The sequence below is a fragment of the Antennarius striatus genome, chromosome 14 (genome assembly GCF_040054535.1).
Source record: "Antennarius striatus isolate MH-2024 chromosome 14, ASM4005453v1, whole genome shotgun sequence".
Classification (NCBI taxonomy): domain Eukaryota; kingdom Metazoa; phylum Chordata; class Actinopteri; order Lophiiformes; family Antennariidae; genus Antennarius; species Antennarius striatus.
Genome location: NC_090789.1, coordinates 6,845,594 through 6,872,759, shown reverse-complemented (window position 1 = coordinate 6,872,759; position 27,166 = coordinate 6,845,594). Strand labels below are relative to the sequence as shown.

General features: G+C 40.8%; 1 protein-coding gene across 1 annotated transcript in view; it reads left to right on the top strand.

Moving 5' to 3' along the window:
- The window catches only part of kcnh8 (potassium voltage-gated channel, subfamily H (eag-related), member 8), a 40,473-nt gene extending 21,615 nt beyond the window's left edge, over positions 1-18,858 (top strand). Inside the window, exons 7-16 of the mRNA XM_068333707.1 lie at positions 2,524-2,728; positions 4,644-4,853; positions 5,959-6,158; positions 7,612-7,861; positions 11,063-11,277; positions 12,425-12,463; positions 13,335-13,609; positions 13,777-13,883; positions 14,108-14,196; positions 18,268-18,858. Of these exons, the coding sequence (XP_068189808.1) occupies positions 2,524-2,728; positions 4,644-4,853; positions 5,959-6,158; positions 7,612-7,861; positions 11,063-11,277; positions 12,425-12,463; positions 13,335-13,609; positions 13,777-13,883; positions 14,108-14,196; positions 18,268-18,858 (2,181 nt within the window). The remainder of the gene's footprint in view (positions 1-2,523; positions 2,729-4,643; positions 4,854-5,958; positions 6,159-7,611; positions 7,862-11,062; positions 11,278-12,424; positions 12,464-13,334; positions 13,610-13,776; positions 13,884-14,107; positions 14,197-18,267) is intronic.
- Positions 18,859-27,166: the final 8,308 nt, after the last annotated feature.

The window sequence follows — 27,166 nt, the reverse complement described above, 5'->3', positions numbered from 1 at the left end:
TCATCCCTGTCCTACATCTTTCAAGCGTGTGTGTGTCTGTGTGTGTGTGTGTGTGTGTCTGTGTGTGTTTAGGGGATACCTGTGTCTATCCAGTGGAGATACACAGTGGCATGGCAAGGCACTTAATAGAGCATCAGCAGGAAAGAGAGTATTCCCATCATACGTACAACACATAAATTAGGAGGGATATGAAAGGGACTCACTATTTGTGTTTAAAGCAAGCAGAACATTCGCAGACAAAGTGGTTCCATTTGTTAATGAGTGACAAAACTGAAAGAGAAAAGGACAAACTGACAACAAAGTGTACGACGATGGTAAGGATGAAAAGACAAAAAGACGCTTATGTACAACTGGAGGAGTCTTCATTCGAACGTCTTCATAGGAAGCTGGAGAAGACGTGGTGAAGAGCTTTTGGCCACTTCAAGCAGAGCTCCATATGTGACTGTCTATTAGTGTGAGAATTAAGCTGGTTTATCGCTCTTCCCCCAAGATTCACTGCCTGTTAAAAAGGGCGACAGTGTCTGTCTCTGCTCCTCAGTTTCATAGTTACTAGTTCTCTCTCTTCATTTCTGTGTCTGACTCAGATATTTCAGGGCAGAGCAGAGACTCGGGCGCGGTTCAAAAGGCAGCTTTTACTGGCAATCAGTCCAAAACAAATCAAACCAAGCAGGAAGTAGCAAGACAGTGGCTGACACATGCAATGTGGTAGCGATGCATGCTGAGGCTATGGTTCCGATACTTCTTTATATCATCAGGGTGCCTCTCTTTTAACCTGACTAGGTCACCATGGAAACTTATGCTACACACCTACCCTCATCCAGAGGAGATTGTGTTTGGAGGTCAGAGTTCATTTTACCTCAAGAAAGTAGTGCCTCCCTGGGATGCGCTTCAATAAAAATTTGTTCATCCCAACATGTTTGCGCATCTCCAAAAGTAATAACAGAATATACGGTAGAAATGTACACAAGGATTGAGTTTTGCTATTAGTACAATATAAAAACTAAACAAACTGCTAATTTAAATAATTTTATTAATAATAAAGTCATAAATAACAAGGTCATAACCGTTAAAGTAAAAAGACAAAAAGAGTAAAATTATCCATTAGTTTTATTAAAATGTTAAAGCCTGGTAGTTATTAAAAATACTGTTTTAGAAATAAAGAAAGATGTAATACAGTTTTTGTTTCACTTTTGCTTTTCACCCAATAGATTTTTTTTGCCTTTAATTCATTTCTTCTCCTGTGGACACTGCACCAAGCTAACAGAACCTTCTCAACACAAATTTCAGTAATGTCCGTCAGCAACATCTGTCTCTTTTTCTTCATTAACTTTTGATTGTTTTTTATTCAAGAAAGCAATCGTTGTCACTTGCTTTTTCTCCAACTTTTGCATCTTCTATGGAGGCACGGTGATAATCAATCACTTAATCAACCTTTATTTGTATAGCACTTAATCACATCAGCAGACAATTCAAAGTGCTTTAACAGACAGACAAACCCAACAGGACGCTTATGATTGTTCTGGAGGGTCTCACTAACTCCTCGCTCTCACTGCAGCATGTAAAACAAGCAGACGTCGTGTTGCCGTTTGGTCAATTTTAACAAGGCAGAATCACACAGGTGAGTCTTGTCTCGAGAAACTCGTGCAAGATCAAAACATAATGGCAAAATTCCGGGTTCAAAATTTGAGTGGAGAAATGGATAAATTGTGATTATTTTTGCTCGCGATCGTGCGTCCCTTTCAAAAAATGTGCATCGCAAGGATGCATGCAAATGCATGCAAAGACGCAAGGATGCACGCAAACGAGAACACTGGGGGTTGCTGATGCACTTTTTTTCAAATTTTCATTCTGGTGACATTCTCTATGCGTGAAGGAAATGCTAACTTTTTCAGCTGTACGTTAATGATTTCACCAAAGCTGTGCGCTTGAAGTGGAACATACACTATACATCACCTTTGGGCTGCTCTTGCCCCCGGGAACACTCAGTTCAATTGTTGATACAGAAAATATATTTTATTCCATTTTGCTTTAGGTAATCCTGACACTACATGGCATTATATCCATACACTAATAAGAATGATTAATGCACACCAACTATAAACTGCTGAGGATTGTTTGGTTTTTTTTTGTGTTTCTTGATTTTTGATTTGATTTCAGTTTAAAAGTAATAAGTCCTGCAGTTAGTTTATTTTGTGCAGAAAGGAAGTCAAATAACCTAACAGCAATTTTTGCAGAATAAAAAGGCAATGCAACGGTCAGTGATTTATGGGATGTTATAGTACACTTTCACCTTACTCTCAACTGAACATCAGAAAATCTCCATTAAAAAGATGTTATGTAGCTGTGGTGCTCGAGCGCTGCTCAGCAAGCGATGAATCGAGTTGCCTTCAGGAACTGTCGCCGAGGAGAGGAAGCGATAACAATTTAGTGTTGATATATAGTTGACAGAGATGTTATTTTTATGACAAACACTCCATTTGCCATCTGCATCCTAAAAGTAGTTGTGCGTTTGTTTGTCCTCAGGTGTCCGTGGTCCACCTGTTGAAAACAGTCCGTCTGCTCCGTCTGCTGCGGCTGCTCCAGAAGATGGACCGCTACTCGCAGCACAGCACGGTGGTCCTGACTTTGCTGATGTCCATGTTTGCTCTGCTGGCCCACTGGATGGCCTGCATCTGGTACATCATCGGAAAGATGGAGATGGAGGCCAATGCCTACAACTGGGATATTGGTGAGTGAAATAAAACACAACTCAGCTTGGTTTTATTTCATTTATAAAAGTGAACAGAATGAACAGCAGTGGTGGTGAGCAATGTCATCAATCTGCTTCAGCAGGAATGGTTGTGGGAGCTGAATTAACACCAGCAAGTGTATCCTGGCAACAGCTGGAACTTAGCTCAGATCTTAGATCAGCGTTATTGACGACGGTGAGCAACAATGGGAGGCGATTAATAACCAACTGAGCGGCGTAACAATTACAGGATGTATCTGAATCTATTACCGCTGAATGAAATGCAGATTGTTCATGTATGTGTAACTTTTTGTGTTGTTGTTTTTTTGTCTCATTATTTGTCTTTCAGAGCAAAAGCCATACAATTACCCTGTCACGTTTATCATTTTACTTCTGAGGAGTGCAAAAATGTCATTTTTCACCGTGATCAGAAAAGTCCTGCTTATATTTCATGTATTTCATCTTTATTCTACTCTTGCAAATGGGCCGCTGCTCTTGTGCATTGTCACATTATTGCCCATTATTTCCAGGGTCTGAACAGCTATTGATGTATGAAGTGTTTCTGTTTCAGCAGATTAGAGTTTGAAATTCACCTGTAGACCTGCTTCTCACCAGAGGCTGCATCTCTGTAGGCTGACAAGCAATTAAAGCAGATGTTTATGTACAACCAGCATTGAAAGCCATTTTACATAATGAAACACTTTACGCTAGTGAGCGTTTAAACCGCCATAGTGGTATAATGTCACAGGTGAAGACAACTCATGGTTGTGGCTACGTAATATTGACATGTTTTTGCTAATAGTTCCATTGGTTGTCATATTGTACAGAGATGCATGAAGTCTGCAGACATTTTCTTGTGGCTTCCTTAATATTTCAGTAAATGATTAAATTACAGTTTCCTCCTGGGCTTTATTGACTTGTAAGTGAGTTACAAAATATGTGCTGATTGAATAATTTGACCTCAACAAGTAAATAGGAGTGTGAATGCGTGTGTGTGTGTGTGTGTGTGTGGGTGTGTGTGTGTGTGTGTGTGTGTGTGTGTGTGTGTGTGTGTGTGTGTGTGTGTGTGTGTGTGTGTGTATTTGCATGCCTAAACTCATGTTTGGTATGACAAAGACAGAGGGAATGGTGTTGTACCTGTGGTAAGTCGCCCTCAGCCTCCAGGTCCCTCATATAATGAGGCCCCCTGGGCTGATCTCTGGTCAGTATCGACGAGGTGCACTGTTTGCAATTACTTGACCTAGGTGTCTTCCTTACTGGTTCCGGGCCAGCATTGACTTGGTTAAGAATGATGCAGATTCCTCTTCACCAATTACTGCATTTCAGTGTCATAAAATAACAGGCCAGTACATGAGGCAGGATTAATGTGTTGTATCCTAATTATTCGTTTGTGATGCTGAACCCAGCATTGAAGTCGGGCAGCTCTGCAGGGCTTCCATCCAATTACCATTCATCAGTGTCTGCAGGAGACTCTCTTGGGGATTAGCTGCATGTCTCCCAACTGCACTGACCGGGGTCAGTTGTGGTTCCAAAGCATCTGATCTGCTTGTTCTGGATGTATTGCAGAGGAAAGCATCACTTATCACAGTTTCCATAGCGAGGATGCAACAATTTCAGATTTAAATGCATCTGCATGAATTGCTTTTGAGGTGTCCATTGCACCTCAAAAATGTAATATTCACATCGTGCCCTTAAAGAGATAACATGTGGACCTCAGGGAACACAGGACTGTGGAAATCTTGCGGAAATTGTTTCATAATGAGGCTCCTTTTGAGGATATTAGTAATGACTCTAGATATTTCTAATGACCGCCACAATGGGCTGATGTTACTTGAAAAAAGACAAGAAACCACAGTTGCTCTAACCACACATTTATCTTTCCATCCATCAATATATCACTATTTTAAACAAACAGGATGGCTTCATGAGCTAGGGAAGCGTCTGGAGTCGCCGTACTTTGCCATAGCAGGTGTGAACGGGACCAGCAGCGGTCCTTCCATTCGTAGCGTCTATGTCGCCTCACTCTACTTCACCCTCAGCAGCCTGACCAGCGTGGGCTTCGGCAATGTGTCGGCCAACACGGACACAGAGAAGATCTTCTCCATTTGCGTCATGCTTATCGGAGGTATGCTAGTGCTGCTATCTAATCATGCTGCTGCAAGTCTGGTTTGGACGTTACTTTACTTTGACATGAGATGCAGATCTTTATCCTATCCTCAAACAGATGTGGTGAGATACTGTAATAGCAGAATGTCCTTTAAGAGACACGCAACAGAAAAGAGCGTTCAGAGGGTGAACCGAGGCGAGGAAAGATAATGACTTTATTGAATATCAGAGTATTTTTAACACTTAATGGTAGACACCAAAAATGAAAGCACAGACTTCAAATTTAAGGACAATATGAGATGCTGGCAAAAGAAAACACATTTTCATTGGCAAGCTGTTTCATTATAATTCAGTGGAAAGTATAATACATAATAGGAACCTTTAAGAGTGTGTCTGATCGAGTGTAAACTGGATCATTATGCTGGGTTTGTTTTGAGGGGGATGAAGAGAGGTCACCATGGCAGGGTTTTCCCTGTGGACACCCATGCACTGTGGTTCAGCAAAATGTTAAATGTCCACAGCTGCCTGGGGGCAGCAGCAGTCACAGACGCACACCCCACATACTACACAGTCGCTTGTGTATTAACCAGAAATGAAAACTACTGAACAGCACCTGCTTTTGTTTGCATAGCAGAGGCCAAATGCAGTGGATTCCTGGAAGCCAGTGGATTATTGTCCAACAAACAACACATTTTTATGTATCATGCCTTTCATCCAAAAATGCAAAAACTACATGGCGATTTATAAATAAATATGAGTTAACAACGTGATGCCAGTTTTCAATACCGTGACTTTGAAGCTGATAAAAATAGAACATAATACTATGTAATATGATATAAGTAATTATATACACACAGCCCCACAGTTTAGAAAGTAATTCATAATAAGCTCACTCTCATATATAATACAAAACAGGAAAGACAGGCAGGTGATCAGAGTGCAAATCCCATTCATACCCTTTCAATAAGGAGAGACAAATGAATTAAATGAAACGAAATGTTTATTACAGCCGATGAAATGCGATAATTAAGCTTTAACTTTGGTTTTCCTGTCGTGATGATCATCGCCTCTCTCGCTTCTTAATGATTGTTCTGTCCCACGTTCTCCCTTTTTTGTACCTGCAGCCCTCATGCATGCCTTGGTTTTTGGTAATGTGACAGCCATTATCCAGAGGATGTACTCACGCTGGTCCCAGTACCACACCAGAACCAAAGACCTCAAGGACTTCATACGTGTCCATCATCTGCCGCAGAGCCTCAAGCAGCGAATGTTGGAATATTTTCAGACAACGTGGTCGGTTAACAACGGCATAGACTGTAACGAGGTACAAGTATGGTAAAATAACTCGCTCTAACGTTACACTCAAGGTTGTTTTTGATTTATTTGTGTTTTGCTTAAGTATTCATACTCAAGTGTGTTATTGATTTTTTTCCCCTTTAAACATTGAGTATTGACTTCTGCTTCATGTTTCTGTGTAGTCTTCCATCACTACACTGGAAGAATCAATAATGCCCTCAATCTTTTAATGATAGGATACAATAAAATACGAATATTATATTATATTATATTATATTATATTATATTATATTATATTATATTATATTATATTATATTATATTATATTATATTATATTATATTATATTATATTATATTACATTGTAAAGTTTTTCCAGGGTTGGTTTGACTGAGGGCAGGGCTAAGTTACGAATGCAGACAGAGCAGAGAGGCAAACAACAGACAGGATGAATCATGGTTTTTGGCTGCATTCACCCAAAATAATACACCACGCCCTCTTTTCTTTTACTCTCTCTCTCTCTCTCTCTCTCTCTCTCTCTCTCTCTCTCTCTCTCTCTCTCTCTCTCTCTCTCTCTCTCTCTCTCTCCTCCCTTCTCTTTCTGAATAGCGTGTTGACAAAGAGCAGACGACAGTTCTTGGATAGTAAACCTTTAAGGACATAAAGCAGCATCTGAGGATATGTTATCGAGACACTTGTTGCACGTAGCGCCAGATGGGATCTCCTGCTAAATAAGCAATAAACAATAAACAAAAAAGATTAAAATATAGTGAGGAACTGAGGTGGGTGGAGCGAGAGCAAGGAGAGGGCAGCAGACACACAGGAAAACAGAGGCAACCGGTTAGTTGTCTAATAGCAGCTTGTCCCTCCAGGCTGTGAATGCCTGCGAGACAGCTGTCAGAGCTCAGACTGGAGCTCAGATGGAGTGATGATGATGATGATGAATTCCAGAAAGATGAATTATAGATGGGTCTGTTGATTACAGTTCGCTTGGCTGTGATGACTCATTGATTGACGATGTGATGATGAGAATTAGATCTCCTTTCTGACATGGAGACAGACAAGAAAGGAAGAAATATTTTTTACTTTATAGATGTTACAAATGGAAAATCAGTTGAGACTCAAACAAATGCCTCATTTTATAATATATTCACCACCACTAAGAGAGAACACATCTTTATTTGGTGATTAGAAATAGAAACATAAAAATGTCCACGGAGAGGAAGATTTTAGGTTGTACGGTGTCATGTGTTTGTTGATTGCAACCCTCAAATTAAATTTTTCAAATTAATTCAACTTGGCACGAACCTCATCTTTCTTGTTGTACAACAGCTAAAGCATCAAATCAAAAGTAACCAAGCCTGGAAATTCAGTCACGGCATTGCAGCTTGGTTGTGTTTTCGCGGCTGTCGTGCCACTTGTCCCACCTGCCTGCTTCCTCTGTCTCATTCTCTGCCATTCTCCCTCCCATCATCGTGACAGCTGCTGAAGGACTTCCCAGATGAGCTGCGATCTGACATCACCATGCACCTTAACAAGGAGATCCTGGAGCTGTCGCTGTTTGCCTCTGCCAGTCGAGGCTGCCTGCGCTCCCTGTCGCTGCACATCAAGACCACCTTCTGCGCTCCTGGGGAGTACCTCCTCCGACAGGGAGACGCTCTTCAGGCCATCTTCTTTGTCTGCTCTGGGTCCATGGAGGTGCTCAAAGACGGCATGGTGCTGGCCATTCTGGGTACGATAAACGATGGGGATGGGGAGGAAGAGGAAGACTGAGAAAGAATCCCTCTGTGCCATCATTATATTTTTTACAAAGACAAAGTCCCAGCAGCAAGCTTCATTATAAAGCTCTGTGCGGCTCATTGTTATAAAGTCGGGTCTGTAAATGAGCACATTGTGTAGAAATAGGAGCATTACAGTGTCCTAAAGGCTACAGCTCATTCGCTGAGCCCATTGTTAATAAACTCCTGTAAAATTAGATGACATTTTTTTTAACAATGTGTTACAGCGATAAGAGATAAAGGGAGTCTTCCCTGTAGCTGTGCACAAAAATTGGAGGCACTGGATTCTTCTTCTCTTGATGACATAACAGTGTTACTAATGACTGGTTGGTCCAGTGAAGGTGAAGGAGAAGATAGGCCACTAATCCAGGGTCAATTAATTCCATATAGATTAACCCAATCCAGTTTTTATTGTCAAGTCCATTTTAAAGCGGTGTAATGCAGTCCTGTCCAATTTAATCTATGCTGTCCAGTTCAGTCCTTCCCATTATCCAACCAGTTAAACCCAGTTGCATCTAGTCAAACCCAGTTCAGCGCTGGGGGTCATGCTGTAGGTCTGGCCCAAATTAGTCAAACGTGAATGCCTTTTCATTCAGATTTTAATAATTTTTGATCTGCTAATGGAGGGGATAATTATTTTATCCACTTTGTTACGTAATATTAAAGCTAAAGGGTGTGTTTCATTTTGTGACATGACTCTGTATCACATAATAATCTCTGTATGTATTTACATGTAGATGTGAGTTAGGGTTACCAAAAGAATATGCAGTAGTATTTTAGGGGGGGGGGGGTCTGCTGCTTCTTTCTTTTTCTTTTTTTTAAATTTTATTTTGGCCAGGTGCTGGAGGAGAAATTTGCAACCACTTTCATTGGTTTTGTGCTACACCTGAAGCTCCTGCTAACAGCTGGTTAGCTTAGGAGCAGCTGGGAAGGAAGTGGAAACAGCTTGGGTGGTTCTGATCATACATCTCACCCACAAAGCTCACTGAAAGAAAATGTTATTAAAGCTCATTTACAGTATATGACCAATCTGTTTGCTGGCTGGCCACTTTCAGCTTAAACTACATGTTTGTCTCTAAAAAACACTGAATATTAATTGAAATCACTCTTTTGTGATATCAGTAATTTTTGCAGTATCTTCATCTTAAGGATGCTTTCCATTATTTTATTTTTTTTAAAAACAGCTTCTTTCATAACTGGCTTTTGAGTAGCATAAATTTTCAAACTCAAAATGTTCATCTTGAAAGTACCACAGATGCCACACGTGTGTGTTGTTAGCGAGGATATCTAGAATATGATCCAAACAACTTTCAGACTATCTGTATTCTCAACCACACAAGGTTTCTACGTAACACAACACTGACTATCTGATTGCAGCGACACAGACTTAGAGAACAAATGTGTGTGAAAGGAAGAGAAAGCCAAGAGATGTCAACACGTCCATCCATCACTTTGTCTCTGCTGATGTGGAACTCTATCTTTACCTTGATATCATTCAATAGGAGTGTGCGTGTGTGTGTGTCCTGTTTGCATTTTCACCTGCACGCAAGCACTTCTATTGTAAAAGGGAGTCGGTGTGTTTGAGTAAGCATGTGTGTGTGTGTGTGTGTGTGTGTTCGCCCCTACTGTTCTGCCTTGTCATATTACATGGCCACAGCTCAGTACCACATGTGAAGGAGAGAATCCCCGTTGAGAGGTATGAGGCACAGGATGAGCTGAAGCCAGATTGTTGGTCGGAATACATCAAGATAAAGTCAGAAGGCCTGACTCAGGAAAAGCAGAGAGAAGGAAAGAGGAGAGATAGAAAGACAGTAGAGAAACTGAGGTAGAGAAAGTTACGTAAGTAACATGGAAAAGAGAAAATAAGAGAATATGATAGATGAGCAACTGAGCAGAGGGAGATTGAAACAAGATTAAAAAGAGAATTGGAGTTTAAAAAAGGAACAAGGACAGGAAAGGAAAGGAAAGGAAAGGAAAGGAAAGGAAAGGAAAGGAAAGGAAAGGAAAGGAAAGGAAAGGAAAGGAAAGGAAAGGAAAGGAAAGGAAAGGAAAGGAAAGACAATGAAATGATGATAAAAGACAATGGGGAAGTAAAGGAAAGAAGAGACAAGAAAATGCAGGGGAAGAAAGGAAAATAGGGTGCAGAGAAAGGAGTAAAATAGGGAAGATGGAAGGAAGCTATGAAAAGAGAATATAATAAAGGAGATGAAAAAGGGAGGGAGAATGAAATTCAGAAATGAAAGAAAGAAGGAAAAGTGTGTGAGGAGTGGAGCGAGAGTGGAGGGGCATGAATACAGGAGAGAGGCAAATGTGAAGAAATAGAGGAGAGTAACAGAAGGATTTAAAGCAGGAGTGAGACATCAAGAAAGAGAGAGGGAGGGAGGGACCGAGGAGAGAAGCTGTAAAATGAGAGAAAGAATAGAGGAGAGGGGGAGAAGAACAGTCACGACTGCTGCTCCATCAGCCTCCATGTGCTTGAGCAGTGTCACAATGACCATAATGAATATTTCATCACAGCTAAAGGGGCATTAGCCCTAATAGCATTGTTAGCATCTTCCTGTACCGTACATGTGAAGCAAATAGGAAACAGCACCTCAGTCATGACACGTACTATCAGAATAAAACCCATTACATTGTGTGTTTAAAAACCACAGTGTGAACAGTTGCTGTTCATTGAGTCAGCTTCTTCCTGTTCTTGTTCTGTTTCTATAATGGACGTGATGATATCGTATTGATCCACTTTTAATCCATGTCTCTGACATTCTGTGCTTTTGCTCCAGCACATTTGAACCAAAATCCATGTCTTTAAAATATATTGATATATACTACCTGTTCAGTCTAAGAACCTTTTTTAAAATTTTCATTTTGTCAGTTTGATTTGATTTAGTTTGATTTGTCTGTCAGGGGTGGAGTGAGGCATAGAACATCACCTCAGTTTAAATCTGCAGTCCTCACGTGTGCTAAAATGAGGGCCTGAGCAGAATTTGCGGTCTCACCTGCTCCTCAACTCCAGACACACCCCAAGTACTCACTCATAAATATTGTAATGCATGCTGGATATGAACTGTGTTGCACAGTTTGCATCCCAAGTCTTTTACTGACGAATAAATTACGATGAAGCCCGTATTCTGACCCACCTTGTCTGTGTTTCCCAGGTAAAGGCGACCTGATTGGTGCCAATGTGTCCTTAGATGACAGAGTGATTAAAACCAATGCGGATGTGAAAGCGCTGACCTACTGCGACCTCCAGTGTGTCAACCTCAAGGGGCTGTACGAGGTGTTGGACCTCTACCCTGAGTACTCGCACCACTTTGTCCAGGACATCCAGCAGGACCTCACATATAACCTGAGGGAGGGACATGAAACGCATGTAAGTCCATTTGAGTACTGCTGACACGTCTTCTTTTGGTTTTACACATTCATGCATGTTCAATCACAACTTTATTGTTAAAGGAATAGATCAGAAAGCTATAGATATAGATATAGATATAGATATAGATATAGATATAGATATAGATATAGATATAGATATAGATACAGATATGGATATGGATATGGATATGGATATGGATATGGATATGGATATAGATGAGACAGATAGACATGTCAAGGTAGATAGACAGAGGTAGATAGGTATATTGGTAGGTAGAGAGGTAGATGGAAATGTAGAAAAGTAGATCAATAGGAGGTAGATGGGTGGATTGATATAGATATATGAATGCTCAATAAATAGATGATAGGTGGTCAAATGTAGATATGCAGAGATAATCTTTAGCGACACTCACTTCCCGCAAGGCGGAAAAGAGACTGAAGACTAGAAAATCATCTCATCTTCAATAAAATGAATGAATGGATGTCAGTAGATAGATGGATAAAGAGTTAAAAAGATAGATATAGATGATAGATAGGTAGATAGATGTAGGTGGATGGACAGACAGACAGACAGGCAGACAGTATAAAGAAAATAACCTGAATAATCAGAAGACAAAGATAACCAGGGCACTTTGAGGAGCTGCTCTGTTGTAATTACAGTCAGGTGTTTCAGTCTCTCCAGCCCAAATAGCTATGGCCCATTTACACACACACACACACACACACACACACACACACACACACACACACACACACACACACACACACACACACACACACACACACACACACACACACACACACACACACACACACACACACACACACACACACTCCCTACCGCAGGGCATTTTAGGAGTTAATGTGAAGAGGGGCAGCAGAAGTCTCAGGACTGAATGGAGTTAAGAGGAAGGTGTAAGGCAGCAGCTCAGGACAGAGGATGTATTTGTTGCTGGGAGGATGAGATTGCTGCTGGGATTACTGGATCACTGAGAGCCATGGAACCTTTTATCATGTCATCGTGTCTACTTTAAAAAAAAAGAAAAAAAAAGTAGTTGAGCAGAGAAAAAGCACCCCTGCCATTTGAAATGCATATTGATTGCTCTGCCCTGCAGTTCATTTACTGGATATTATCTCTCTTCCAGGTTAAAGCCAGACTGGCTACGACAGCTCTAGATACTCAGGTAACAGAGCACAGAAACTGATGGTGTGCAGGCAGTTGCCAATTACCTTTGCCCTGTTTGTTATCAGCCGACAATATAGAATAATGAAAGTTAAATTAATGTTCAGCTGAAAATCAGTTTTTCTATCCCAATGAAAGTGTGCAGGGCGACCTTCCAGTAGCTCTCCAACAAGGATAATGGACTCAATTGCTCTTTTGTCCTTAATGAGTCTTCTTTTTTGGGGAAGGTAGCAAGGTTGAGGGACTAGGAAGACCAATTTTGCGAAGAATTAGTTAACATTCATGAAATTACACCTGCTTCAGAAAAGAGGGTGGCAAAATGCTCTGTGTGTTATCAAGCCGTCCTTTGAGTGTTTACAATCTGCACAACAAAATTATAATAATTTGTTTCAAGATAATTTAGAGAAAAATGTCTTCAGGTGTTGGAGTCCTGACCTCTCAGTATATTTTCAGGGGTTATTGGTCACTGATCAATGAGCCACTATTGACCTTACTCCTGTTATTACCGGACTGCATCATCTATATCAGCATGATTTTGGCAGGACTGCTGTCCCATCTCATATAATGACCACCTTCCTGTTTTTAACTATAACCTGAGATAAATATTAGCATGCAGCATCTTCAGAGGAGACGTAAAATGATGAAGAATAAAACTGCAACGATTGGCTGTTTTTTTAAGCAAATGTGACGTCTCAAGGCAGAAGCATCAGCGTTAATAGATTTTCATTTCAGGTCCTGGTTTTTTCAGTGCTGTAATCCTCAAAGGTTCACACTCACAGAGTTGTATTTCAAAATGTCCTCAAGTCACAGAAGATTTATGCTTGTACCTACTCTCAAACTCTTTTCTAACACTTTAAAATTTTTATTTCCAGTCTGGAATGGGAAGGAACGGACGAGTGGTTCAAGGTTATCCACCCATTGTTGAGGCACATGAGGAGCTTGTGGCAGATGAGGAGGAAGAAGACGACATGGGGTCTGTGTCTCTGTTATCGGAGCGGAACCGGGGCGTGAAGCTCAGGGACGTGGGTGGGAAGTCTCCGCTGAGCCAACCCAGTCAGAAGACCGCCGGGCAGAGCTCCAGAGGGTCTCGGAGGAAGATCCAGGAAATTACTTTGAGCACTTTGGATCCCTCCAACCTCAGCCCCAGGTGCACTTGACTGTCATTGACTTCCTGCATGTGTGAAATGTATGAATTTGTGAAACTAGAAGGCACAATATTTAAAAAAGACGATGACATTAACCGTGCATTTAGTCTTACATCATCAATAACGGTATTTACTTTCTCTACTCACGCACATGTCTGTCCTTCTGCAGGATAGTGGATGGAACTGAAGACAGCGAAGGGACGGAGAGTCTGTTGGCCTTCTCTTTCTCTTCCGATCGTGGCTGTCCCGTCGTTGAACCCACAAGTACCTCATCGCGTTATATTACACAGCAGTTTACCACTCAGATATCCCTAGGAAGTTACAAACGTCGACAACAACCTCCGTTGAGAACACACATGCATATTAAGAGTGATGGATGTGAATTTGCACTTTTTTTGTCGACGCATGCAGCATTTATCAGCAGCCCTGTCGTCATAACTGATGTGTGTATAATTGTTGTTCTTGTTCGGCACTTGATGTGATTTGTAACTTTCTGGTTTATGTCACAGATATGCTGCAGATCAGCACAGCGGAGTTAGCAGCTAAATCAGAGGAGACCAGAGGACAACTGCGACACCTCGACGAACAGGTAGGCGACGTCCCCTCAGATAAAGTTAACTTACCCCTACATCGCCCTACCTTGCCCCAAGGTAGAGCTAAAATGAGCACGAGGACGTTAATGTCAGCAATTTAGGAAAGTTACAAACTTTTCTTTCTTTTTTTTAGGAAAATTCACCAATCTCTTGATAATTTTCAAAAAGAATTACACATAACATAAATTGTAATGTATTATATGTTATGTAATATAAAATAACTTGATTGAAAAAAAAATCAGCCTTCTCAGTCCGGTGTTCAGGAAGTCGAAGGCAATTTATCTGCATTTGACAGTAATATTCATACACCCATACACTTTTGCAATCTAGTTGTGGACCACGCATACAAAACCGACCCCCTGTAACGTCTCCATTGTGTTTACACAGAACAGGTGAGGCGGAATAAAGGCACACCGAGCCTTTCGTGAACAGAGGGTTTGAAAGGCGCCGTTGTTCCGAGCCAGCACCGGTGATGGCGATGGTGGCAATTTGACATCTGTGTAAACAAGCTAGGACAGAACCGTATAGCTATATCAGGCAAAAGACAGTGAAAGTAATTAGAGAAACAGCGAAATGAAATGCTAAAAAGAAAACAGTACAATGAAAATATATAAAGAAATAATCATAAAGAATGTGACATTGGAGAAAGTATTTGCTGTTTTAGGCAAATAATAATGAGGATATTTTTTTCAACTATCTTGCGTTTCTTTGTACATACAGCATTTTCCCAACTCTCTTGAAATAGGCAGTGTAAAAAGCAATGTCACAGCATTTTTCCATTTCTGTCATCCTTTCTTCGTCTCTGTGGGTCGGTGGTGTTTGACAGGGCATTTCTCAGCATGGTCTTGTAGGTTGTTAATGTTCACCTGGACACATTCGCACACATCACCACAGGAAACGAAATGGGAGAATCCATGAAGTCAGATTTTACTGACAAGCGGGAGGGATATTGTATGTTACATAACACATAACGCAGTATAGTTCTCTAAATATTGACAATAACTTATCCACTGCCATCTAGAATGTGGTGACGTTTTCTCTGTGAATGAAAAGGAGAAACTGCAATTTGAAACATCAGATATGCCAGTCGGAACAGAATCTGAGAGGGTTTATGTCATCACTGATTCCAAACCAGTGATTCTGGCCTGAACCACTACTGCAGATAAACAGAGGTCTTATATAGTGTTCTTAGTGTCATAAAGTCCCAATGAATGCGAAAAAAGGCACTTCAATAAATATGAGGTGAAGTATAAACATGGAACAGATTTGGCAGTTTTAGACACACTTTGGCACGTGCATGTAGGCACAGTAGTGGTGAAGATACTCACTCTGAGAAGGCGGCGCCATGCAGACGCACATTTGAAGAGAAGCTCTCGTGAGATTGAGGGTCTGATCCCTGAACAAGCAAGTGTTCTTGAGGAAAGAAAGGAGAACGGATTTTGTGTTTTCATATTTAACGTTCTTGTAATCCAATTTAATTTATATCAAATCAATTATAACGAAATAAAATGACAAATATACTAAAAATTAAAAAAAACAAAAAACAATTCTTGCTCCCCTGCAATGTGTGTAAATAATCACTGAGGAAAAGACAAGGAGGCAGAGCTGAAGTTAGCAGAGATTAAGATGCTGAGGTTCTCTCTGGGAGTGACCAGGAAGGATAGGATCAGGAATGAGTACATCAGAGGGACAGCACATGTTAGAGGTTTTGGAGATGAAGTCAGAGAGGCCAGACTGAGATGGTTTGGACATGTCCAGAGGAGAGATAGTGAATATATTGGTAGAAGGATGCTGAGTTTTGAACTGCCAGGCAGGAAGCCTAGAGGAAGAACAATAAGGAGGTTTATGGATGTAGTGAAAGAGGACATGAAGGTAGTTGGTGTGAGAGAAGAGGATGCAGAAGACAGGGTTAGATGGAGGAAACTGATTCACTGTGGTGATCCCTGAAGGGGAAAGCCGAAAAGAGAAGAAGAAGAAGAAGAGGTGATGCAACATCTAGTAGTATATTAGTACATTTCTGTATTTCATTTCTCTACCTGTGGTGTCATAAATGATGGTCAATTCAGTCGGTTTTGTTCTGTGACATAGTTGTGTGATGTCTATTAAAGGTATGGCTGCGGGGTTCTTCTCCATTGTGTTTACACAGAAACACTCCTTTTATTGTGCCAGTGATAATAAAAGGAGTGGGGCTGATGATGGTTTTTGTCCCGTTTGAGAGAACTTATGAACACCTCAGTCCTGAACGCTACATTGGTGGCAGTGGTGGGAGCCGTTTACCATATTATGGGATGTATTTATTCACGTTTGACTAAGGAAAACATCACTGAAGGCCTAGGTGTGAAATGCACGGCCCGCCACTGCTATTACTGATATCCTTGGGCTCAATATGTACCTGAATCTGCAGTGGGTTCCAGTCATCAATGGCTGCTGGCCCGTCTGGCCTTCTCTACAGATGATTGGCTCTGATGTGGGAGCACAGGAATCATGCTGACAGCGTTTCAGATTGGATTGTCCAGTCTCTCTCAGCTTTTTCTATTTCTGTCAGAGTCGGAGTTTAGATCCAAGCTTTTATGAGTCATGTGAGAGATGGGAGGAAAGAGAAATGATCAGGAGCTCATTATTGTCAACCAAGTTAAACACAATGGAAGAAAAAGTACGGTTAGATGTTTATATAGACTCTTGACTGAATCTGCACCACACTTAAATATGCACGTATGTAGAATTAGCATTAAAAGATGTGTCCAATGAGAGAAGTGGAGGCACTGCCGTCCCTGATTGGTCGGTAGGCTTTTACATTCTGTACACTTAATGTATGCACTGAATCTGATCACCACTTGATGGCACAGCAGTTTTCACAGTTTGGCTCTCACATAGATGTGTGTATGTGTATGTGTGTGTGTGTGTGTGTGTGTGTGTGTGTGTGTGTGTGTGTGTGTGTGTGTGCTGCTCAGGGGCTTATGCACATATCACTAGTGTGTGTGATTGGCCTGATGAATGGGTGAGAGTGCTTTGACTGGCAGAAACAGATGGCACGTTGGCAGGGCTTCATGATGGTGCCCTCTGCAGACACACAACTGCAGAGAGCAACTAACCACCACCCCTTCATCAGTGGAATGACCATTTATAGCAGCACTATGGTACGTGCAAAGCGACAGATGGAAGACAGAAATATTCCCAAAAATGACCGACCTGGAAAATTTCAATCTTACCCTGCACTGCAAAAAAAATGTTAAGATAAAAAGAATGACTGCTTAAACCGCTGGTCTTTCATACAGAAAGATAATGATATCCGTCAAAATTAAATATATAAAAAGGCTACAAAACAAACTATTTAAAGCACAAAAATTAATATCATGTTTCCAGATAGAATATTTGAAATCTTGGAAAGAAACTTGTAGAGTTTGTGGAGTTTGTTGTTCCTGGTTTGAGTTTGCTGCCAAGTCCATAAAAAATCAAACAGCACATAGATTTTTTTTTTAATGTTACATAAAGACAAACAGGCCAACAGACACCGGCAATGAGCAACAGCCATGAAATGACTAAGACACGTTTACTTTAACGTGTTCAGTTTCTAATATTTGTTTAGCTGTTCGACAGATTTTAGGCTTGTGATAACTTAAATCTTGGTCTCATCAGATGTTTTTTTTTGGGGTTTTTTAACATCAGAATTGTTTCCTGTTTGACTTTTTGTATTTGTGGTCCAACGCGTTGATTAAATCACATAATTGAAGTCAGTCGGTTCAAGTCGTGGATCTCGTGGTATAGCATCACATTAGCGTCCTCTTATTAAGCCTTGACTTGTTACTGTATTTCTACTCTCAGGCGACAACTGACAGTTTTTCAGGCGGCTCAGCCAGCTGGCGCCTCATGGCTAGGCAAATGAGACGTCAGATTTGATGTTCCATCCAAGAATTTAACTTGCAGCTTTTGCAAACCGACATGTTTCCATGAACTCTACTTCCTCACTGAATTTCTTTTAAACCAAAATGCCACCACATACTCAATGAAGTCCAGTAGAATCATGAAATGTAAAGAAACATGTGAAGAACTGTCGTTTCTGTCTGCAGGTGACCACCCTAGGGAGGGAAGTAGCCGACCTTGGACAAGTCATGAAGAGGATGGTCCATCTCATGGAGACCCTCATGCCATTAGTGCCACAACCCACAGTCGTTTGCCCCACACACTACTCCCCAGCACACCACGCTTACCTACACCATCCTAACCCTCCTCAGTCTTACCCTTCACAATCCCCCTCTCAGACTACGTCCGTTTGGATGGACACACCCATGTCATTGCCTTCTTCTCCCATTATTATCCATCAGCAACACGGTGGGATGTGTCACAAGGACTCAGTCACACATAGACCCCAGGACCTCCAGCTGATGTACCCCAATATATCCGGTTCAACTTTACCCTCAGTTCCCAGCTCACCTGCTCTTCAGTTACAGCCCATCTTGGCAGAGCCTCACCTCCCGCCCTCACTCCTGAGCTCACCGGAGGTATCGCGAAACAAAGACGATGTCTCTGGCTCCACCAGGTCAAGGGTACACAGTCCGTCTCTGCAAGACAGGGGAGATGAGGTTCCTCATCAGAGCTCTGGTTGTTCTCCACAGATTGGACTTGGGGGGACGTACCACAACCCAGCGAAGGGGTTGTAGCAACTCTCAATCTGGACTTTTTCTAGCATATTTTTCGGGATATGTTCCTGGCTTAAAGATCAAACTGATCGACTTATTAAAGAACATTTGCAGGGATGTAACTCATATTCTCTTTGTTTTAAAAGCACGCATTTTTGAAAACCTTGCATGAAAAGAACTACAGACGGTTTAGGTGTGTTAGCTTTACATTATAGAAAAGTAGTGTTCTGAAGCCAGATTTTGAGATTTGGGGTCAGCTGTGGAGCCATATGGTGACAGATATCTGGGCAAAAGCTCACCCCCCAACCTGCTGTCCTCCCCCACCTTGAGGCCAGATTATTCCATAATGGTGGACAAGAGTGATACAAAAGAAGAGGGAGTCTTCTCTGTCTTCTTTTATTGCTCTTGGCCAGTTTCAGGTTGAGTGGGCTGGTTGGAGGAGAAAGCATCATGAGTGGTGGAGGTGGGCTTTGGAGACAAGTAGGGGAGGGGGGCTGGTAATGTCCTTCCCCCAACTCCATATCTCAATCACTTCCTCCCCTTTGAATCCTTCTTTCCTTGCTCACTCAACCCGTATGTGGTGCTCAGGATTGCGTGGGCCGGTGCGTGACTGGTTTTGGGCGGGTCAGACTAGGCGCACGGAATGGAGTTTGAAGGAGAGTTCGGACATATTGTTCTTTTACCGCTGGCCCTCAGGGAAGGGGAGGTGGAGGGTGAAGGAAGTTGGTTATGGGGAGGACGGAGAGGGGGTTGGGGGGGGGGGTATGTTATGCCTCAGGCAGCGCGGTCCCTGCTGTCGTCTGTCACACTGAGCACAGGGACTTTCTCTCCCTGGCTGTTTCTCATTTCCAGTGTTTCTCTCTCCACACACCTACACCCGTCTTTCTCCCTCCTTCTCGCTCTTTCTCGTACTCTCTGCATGCCTTTCTGAGCCTTTTTCAAGTAGTGCCTGTAGACGCACATTAACATGCTGCATGTCACCCGTGGAAATCCAGCTTGCCATTTATCTATCTGTTTAAAGGGAAAATGGTTTAATATTTTACTAGGTAAACCAAACATTTACGGATGCATATTTATTGGATGTTGGCTCAGTTTAAACAACTGGATAATCTTAAGCACAAGGTAGTCGCCCCTGTTGTGAAGTGGCCCACAGCAAAGCACCAGTACTAAATTGGTCCATGATCCATAATGTAGACCATTTCTCTGATTGTAACCCAGGGTTATCTGCTCTGAAATCCATTTTCTAGAGCTACGGCAATATCCCCATATAAAAGCACAATGCGGAAATAAAGATGCTTTTATATTTCTATGAATGTATTATTACAAAAGATGTATTTTTTTACCTCAAAGAATGCAAGTGTGGGACAGCAGTAAATGATACTGAGGTCACGGTCGTGCTTTTTTGCTGGTGCCAACCAATGCAGTCTCAACCAGGAAAAAGGTCCTAATTCTCCTCCTTTCAGATCTACTGTTCTCTTTTGAATTCACGTAGGTTTGACTCTGCATCTCTGCAAATGGAATGTACTGTAATAAAAACATTTTTCCCATGATATTTTATATTTATTATATTTAAAAAAAACAACTGTTATGCTATTAAATGACAAATATGACTGTTATTCCCTGCCTTTTTGTCTTTGTTAAATCTTCACATGAGCATTTTGCCAGTCCCGAATAGAGGTTGTTATCAGTCGTCACATTCAGCAAACCTACCACTTCTCTTTTTCGAAAAAAAAAACATATTTATTGCAACACCATGTGCACAGTACATTGATTAATGGCTGTCAAAGACCTGAATAAATTTCACTTTTTATATTTTGAAATGCTTGGGACAAATGGTCTCACAATAGCAGTTCCATGTGCATGAATTTCAAAGTAAAATTTCAAAGTAAAATGCAAGTCCTACTCGTTTTCATGAACATGGTTAGAATTTAAAAAAAATCCTCATGAACTAACAAAGCCTGTTAATGAATGATACATTTTTCAAGGTTTTTTTTTTGTTATATGTTGCTGACATTCACTAAAATTAAATGAATACACAATGAGTATGAATCCATAAAGTTCTTGGATTACAAACAGTATAAAGCATGTAAATGCCTGTGTGAGGCTGGACTTTTGAGCTTTTTGTTAATATCCATGTGCTAATTTGCTATAGTAATGACTCATTTCAGGTTAGCTTGTCAACATGCTTAGACATGATAACTGGTTCACATCGAGTTCAGCTCAGGATGATGGGAATGTTATTAATGGAAGAAATCTGGTGGTAAATCACAAGCAAGGAGGAGTTCAACGTTTGTCCATGTTCTTGTTTGAGCTTGTTCCTTACAAATCAATATCCTCTGATAAGTCAGACAATGCAATAATCAATAAATACACCTAGCTTACTGTCTCTAGCTGAGACAGTAAATGCCAACAGAAATATTACTTTTGCAGGAATTGGAAAATTATCCCTGATGATTAATTTCATACAATAATCTAATTTTGTTGGCTGTTTCTTAAGGTGCAAATAGATAATAAAGAAGATCGACCTTAAAAACCATGGATTGTCGTTTCATCTCATACCACATAAACCCTTGCACTTCAAAATAAAGAGGACGCTCCTATTATTAAAACCAGGCAAAGAACTAATTAAAGAAACACAAATATTTACTCAAGTGATAAAGTAAATTTTTGTCAAAACTATCTTTTTTCTTTAATTAGCCAACACCATCCCTAAAACGAAATGCAACGCTCAAATGATCAGTATTAGAACACATACTTTGTAAATTGTGTAACCTGCTGGTGATCAGTGTGACGTTTCTGCCTCTTTGGCTCATTTTTGAAGGGAATCAATCATTTCACCGTGTATCATAATTAATTCACACCTTTGAATTAGAATTCACTTATTCATTCAGAGTGTGTAAGTTAGCCAAAGACAGACAGAAATGTAGGTTATGTATGAGCTCAATATACAACTATACTTAAAGCCGACATGCATTTAAACCTTTCGCAGGCTGATGTTTTATTGTCATTTATTTTGATTAGCCATGGTGAGATAGAAGTGTCAAGCCAGTCATGAAAATTAAAGCTAACCCTGTAAAACTGGGTGATTTGTGCACGTAAGCACAGCGGATGTTGATGAGCAAACAGAAAATGAATTGAGAGTTGAATATTTTACTGAGGCACTGAGGGAAGAAAATGGAAATGTGATAAATCCAGGAGGACTATCGTCAGCTAACCACATAGGTTAGGACTTAGATAAAAATCATCATGACTGATTAGGAATATGAGGAAATGATCAATGTCTAGATCATGTGACGTCAACATTCTGCTTCATAATTGGTGAGGCTTGACTGCTCTTCACTGACAGAATTTTATGAAAATCCATTTACCCATATTTCCATCTGGACCCATGGTAGGTGACAGACGAGACATTATCATCCTAGGAGCTAACATTCTATGCACAAACAATATAACCTTTAACCTTTAAGCATTAGATAACACCAAAATTAAGAGTGACATGGTTCATAACGATGAACAGAATTGTTGCCATCAAATGCCACTGATTTGCATTTGAAACAATGCCTGAATTGTTCTTTGGTTTTTCATACGTGACCAAAGAACTCACGCAGCGATGCTTGTCCACCCACAGATATTAAACATGTGTATATGTTTACTGTGTGTGAGTGTGTATGTGTGTGTGTGTGTGTGTGTGTGTGTGTGTGTGTGTGTGTGTGTGTGTGTGTGTGTGTGTGTGTGTGTGTGTGTGTGTGTGTGTGTGTGTAGCTCTTGCTACAGTTCATTTGAGGTGAATGCCATGCAATCGTGTCCCACCGGTGACACGAGAGGACGTGAAAGCTGGAAGAGTGTTCGTGCCGTGGATCATATTGACACATCTGCCATAAGTCCAGCTGCTCTCACCTGGCGAGGTGCTCGTGCCACTGTGTGTTCGTCGTGTTAGAAATGTGGAGTGAGGGCAACGCATTTTTTGCAGAGGGAATGCAAGTGAGATGTGTTTGATAGTGGAGATAACATCACGACGGCGAACAGGTGTGCATGAAACAGTTTCAGAGGCGATGATGGGATTCAGAAAAGAAGATGTCCGTGGTGAAAAGATTCCCTCACGTAGCTGACTTCTTGAAACCAGAGGATGGTTCTGCAGGTGGGTGGTGGGGAGGGGGTGTTTGCTTTGAGGATGATTATTTGTGTGTTTAGTAGTGCCATCAGCCCATCTGTTGGAATGCTCTTACCTACCCTGGGGTCTTCAGGTCCCATCCATATTTAATGGCGTACAGACAGTCCCATCTTGGCTTCTCGTGGAAAGTTTTATCCATCTTCTAGCAAACTCATCTTTTATTCAGTGCTTCGAACTATCTGTCATTAGCAAAGTGAAACCCATCTTCCTTCCTCCTATTCACCCTTACTTTCCTTTTTCTTTCTTCCCCTTAATGATTTCTGATTAAATGACAGGACAACGGAATGAAAATAACAATGTGCAAATATACAAGACAGATGCTAACCAAAGGTAAAAATGTATTTTTTGAAAGAGGTAGGATATCAGATTAATGATTAAAAGATTAATGTTCATCTTTACGTTTTACAAGCACATCCCTGTGTTTCACATTCACTGTATTTATTCCTGCTTGATACACTTTTCATATTGTTTGGTGGCAGCCCTGATCCACACACTGCCTCTATTCATCCCTGTCAACTCTTTTCACTCAAAACACTCAGAAATGCTGTGTGAGCACGCACACACACACACATGCACACACACACACACACACACACACACACACACACACTCACTCACTCTTCCATTCAAATGAGCACTTTATCCCAGTGAAAAGAGCCTCTTCACTTGTTCCTTGTCCTAGATTTCAGCACTGAAAAACACCACGGTTGTGCAGGAGGTGAGAAATTCTCTCTCAGGTAATGAAAATATGTCCATTTCTCTCTTTTCATCTCCAAAGACATAACGGAGATATGTTGAAATCTGCAGCTTTGGTGCTACAGATCAACCCTCACTGAGATCTGATAGGCTGCCCGCTAATGAAAGAGAGGCTGAGCTTTGTGCTGAACCAAGGACACGTTGTGTTTGGGTTTGAATGTGTTCAGCCAACCTTGTGTGTGGTTACTGTTATTTCTATGCTCAAGTATGTGAAGCTTTCACGCACGTTTGCAAATTTACATCACATGCATGCATGTATAAAACAGAGATCCTCTCCACACAACATGAATCGGTTTGGCTCTGAGTGAGACAGAGGCTACTGCTCACATCCAAACTGTTATATTTGCATTGGTGCAAATCAGTAGCGGAGGGAGCAAGCTTGCAGGACACCTTGTTTGATAAATGAGTCCAAGCTGCTCCTCTGGGTGCTATTGTACTAGCGGTAGTGATGGTGGCAGGAGGGGTGGCGGAACAATGCGCATGTCAGAAGTGGAGATTAATGGTGGTTTCTTCCCTTAGAAGCGCAGGTCTGGCTCTGCTCAATAAGGATACTGGAGCAGCTCCTAAATTACCTCTTTTGTTGCTCACCTGTCAGAGAGTAGTGTGGTATTTTAAAGCATGCACATAGGAGGAGGATCACCATGTAGACCTCTTGCTAAATAGTTGCCTTACATTGTGCTGATGTAACAGGGTCCCTGTCGAAAGGTCCAAAACAACATGCTCATTGATTGAGGGGAGAACGCAACAGCAGCAGCACCTTTAGGCGGCCATTTACCGTGTATGTTTTTCTATTGATTATTGGTGGTTGGTGTTTTCTGGGATAACAGGGGGAAAACTGTCATTAAGGGAAAACCACAGGGTTTTTTTCATCGACCCAATCAAATGTTAAATTTTAGCAGTGGTTGTTACTGGAGTGGTTGTATATTTTTCATTATATTTTATATGTATACTCCACTATTAAATATTTTTATACTATATGTTATATTACCAACATATATTGTATACTATACATATTAATGGACTATTAAAAGGTAAAGGGTAACTGGAAAGTAAATAAAATAATAAAACATCAAATATATTGTAATGTATGATGCGCCATGTATAATGTTTCATTCATTCATTCATGCATGCATTCATTCATTCATTCCCTCATTCATTCATTCATTCATATCGTGTGAAGGAGGTGACAGATCCAAACCCAACCCATGCTGTATCGATGTTCCAAAACAAAAAGCAAATGAGATTTTTTTTTGCTGTTTGTTGAATTTTTTTTACAGGTTTTGTCAAACAACAATGTGTAATTTGTTCACTGTGATGAACCTTTAGAGTACAAACCTGTACCTCTAAGACACTATGAACAGTTTTGGCTAATCATTTAGCCATTCAGCTACAAACACTCTTGATTTACCCCACTGCTTAGTTTTAGTTGGGGTATCAGTAGCTGTTTGCACCACACAAAAAAAAATCTATAACCCCTTCACACACACTACTGTTTTCTGCACCAATCAGCAGACGCACCGCTGACAGTGAGCTGATGAAGAGAATGAATCATTCAGGAGTCCTGTGAGCAATGTGTATTTCCCCCAGGAGATGGACGAGACCAAAAACAGAGCCAAGAGAGGGCAATAAGCAGTTTCTGTATGTGCACAATATCAACCTGTTGATAAGTTTTGTACAAAAAACTTACACATTTGTAACTTTTATCACTAGACTAAATCTAAGAACATCTTTTTGATTTTCTTTTGTTACATCAGTAATACATGTTTTTAATACTCTGCTAACGTCGCATCTTGATCACATTCCGATTTCTGGATGTGGAAATTGGTAACAGAGCTGCATTTTGTTCTCTTTGAAATATGTTTATCCACCTGAAAAGACCAGTTTTCAAGGGTCTGATGTAACACAAACATAGGTGTCACTGTCACTGTCATTCTTCATTTAAGGGTTGTTCTTGCAAACTGTTTTTGCATGGCCAGGAACTTTCTGAACAAGGCATTTAAAATCCATTTTAGTCTCTAATTTTAATTGCTGCTACAAGGCAAGATTTGTCACATTTTACTGCACATAATCTTTGCTGGGTGTCAGTGTCAGCTTCTTAACCCCATGCACATAGATCTAATTGCACAACATGCACATTACAAATAGGTGAAAACAACACTGTCTGTGTGCAGAAGACCCAAGACTCTTTCTGGCCTGTGTAGTTCGTACCGTACATTCTGCTCCACATCTCCACCTTTGGTGCGATGACTCCATGGATCTTCACAGGAAAGCCGCAGCTTCCTGAACCGCTAATGCTGACATTTATCTGAACCTCCCAGAAGACACATGTGTGTTTCTGAATAATGGCAGAGAGAAGAAGAAACAAAGAGTCTCGTGTGAGTGTTATATGTCCAGTGGCCAGAAGCTATTCGATGTTGGTGTTTGCTGAATTTATCACACCCACCTCATGGAGATGAGATGGTAGATACTAGTGAAGGGAGAGAAAAGGTCACACAGCTAGAGAGAAGCATCTTTTTTAATCTCGCTCAAGGACACCTCAACATGCAGACTAAAGGGTTAGTGATTAGACCACTGAACTTAAGATAAGTAGACCACCGTGACCCTTTGAAGGGGCTGTAGAAAGTGGAACAGATCTGTATAACAACAGCTTTGAAGGTTCCTTCAAGTGTATTTGAATTCCTGAACTTTTCTGAAATGTGGTTTCCTTTTTGTGAGAAATGTAGAAATCAGCTTCATACAAGTCTTTAATACAAGCCAGTTGTCAATGCATTTTAATTGCTAACTTAACCTTCCAGTTACCTTAGTTTACATATTTAAATTTAAATTTAATTGATTCCTTTGATTTGGGGAATTTCCACACTTCTTAGTATACTTTGCAAAATTAAGGAACATCAAAGATCCCCAATGCTAAGTCATGAAGCTTTCTTCTTGATGGTCCTTCCTCTTAGAATGGACACTTAGTGGTACAGACAGTTGCAAATATAAAAAGAATTTTATGCTTTGATTTGCTCATGGATTAAACTAAAGTCCGTAACTATTTAAGTCATCACAATGTAGGCTGGTCTTTTCTGCAAAAATCAAAAGAGTCAAAAGGGATTACTTTGGAATAAAGAGCTATCTCTCCCTCAGGGATCAATAAACTATTCAGATTTTGATTTTGATTAATGCAATATTTATGGGCTCCGTGAGCCTCCAGTGAGATAAGGTGGATCACTTCATGTTAAACACTGGAGAAAATTATCATGGGCTCAAAATCATACTTATAATGAGTCCATGTGAATGCAATGGAGTTAAAGCTTTTTTATTTTCTGTCCTTTCCATGTTGTTCTTGAATAAATTGGCAAAATGGAAAGTATTCAAGCCCATCAGCATCCTCTGAACACCCAAAGTGGAAAGATGACA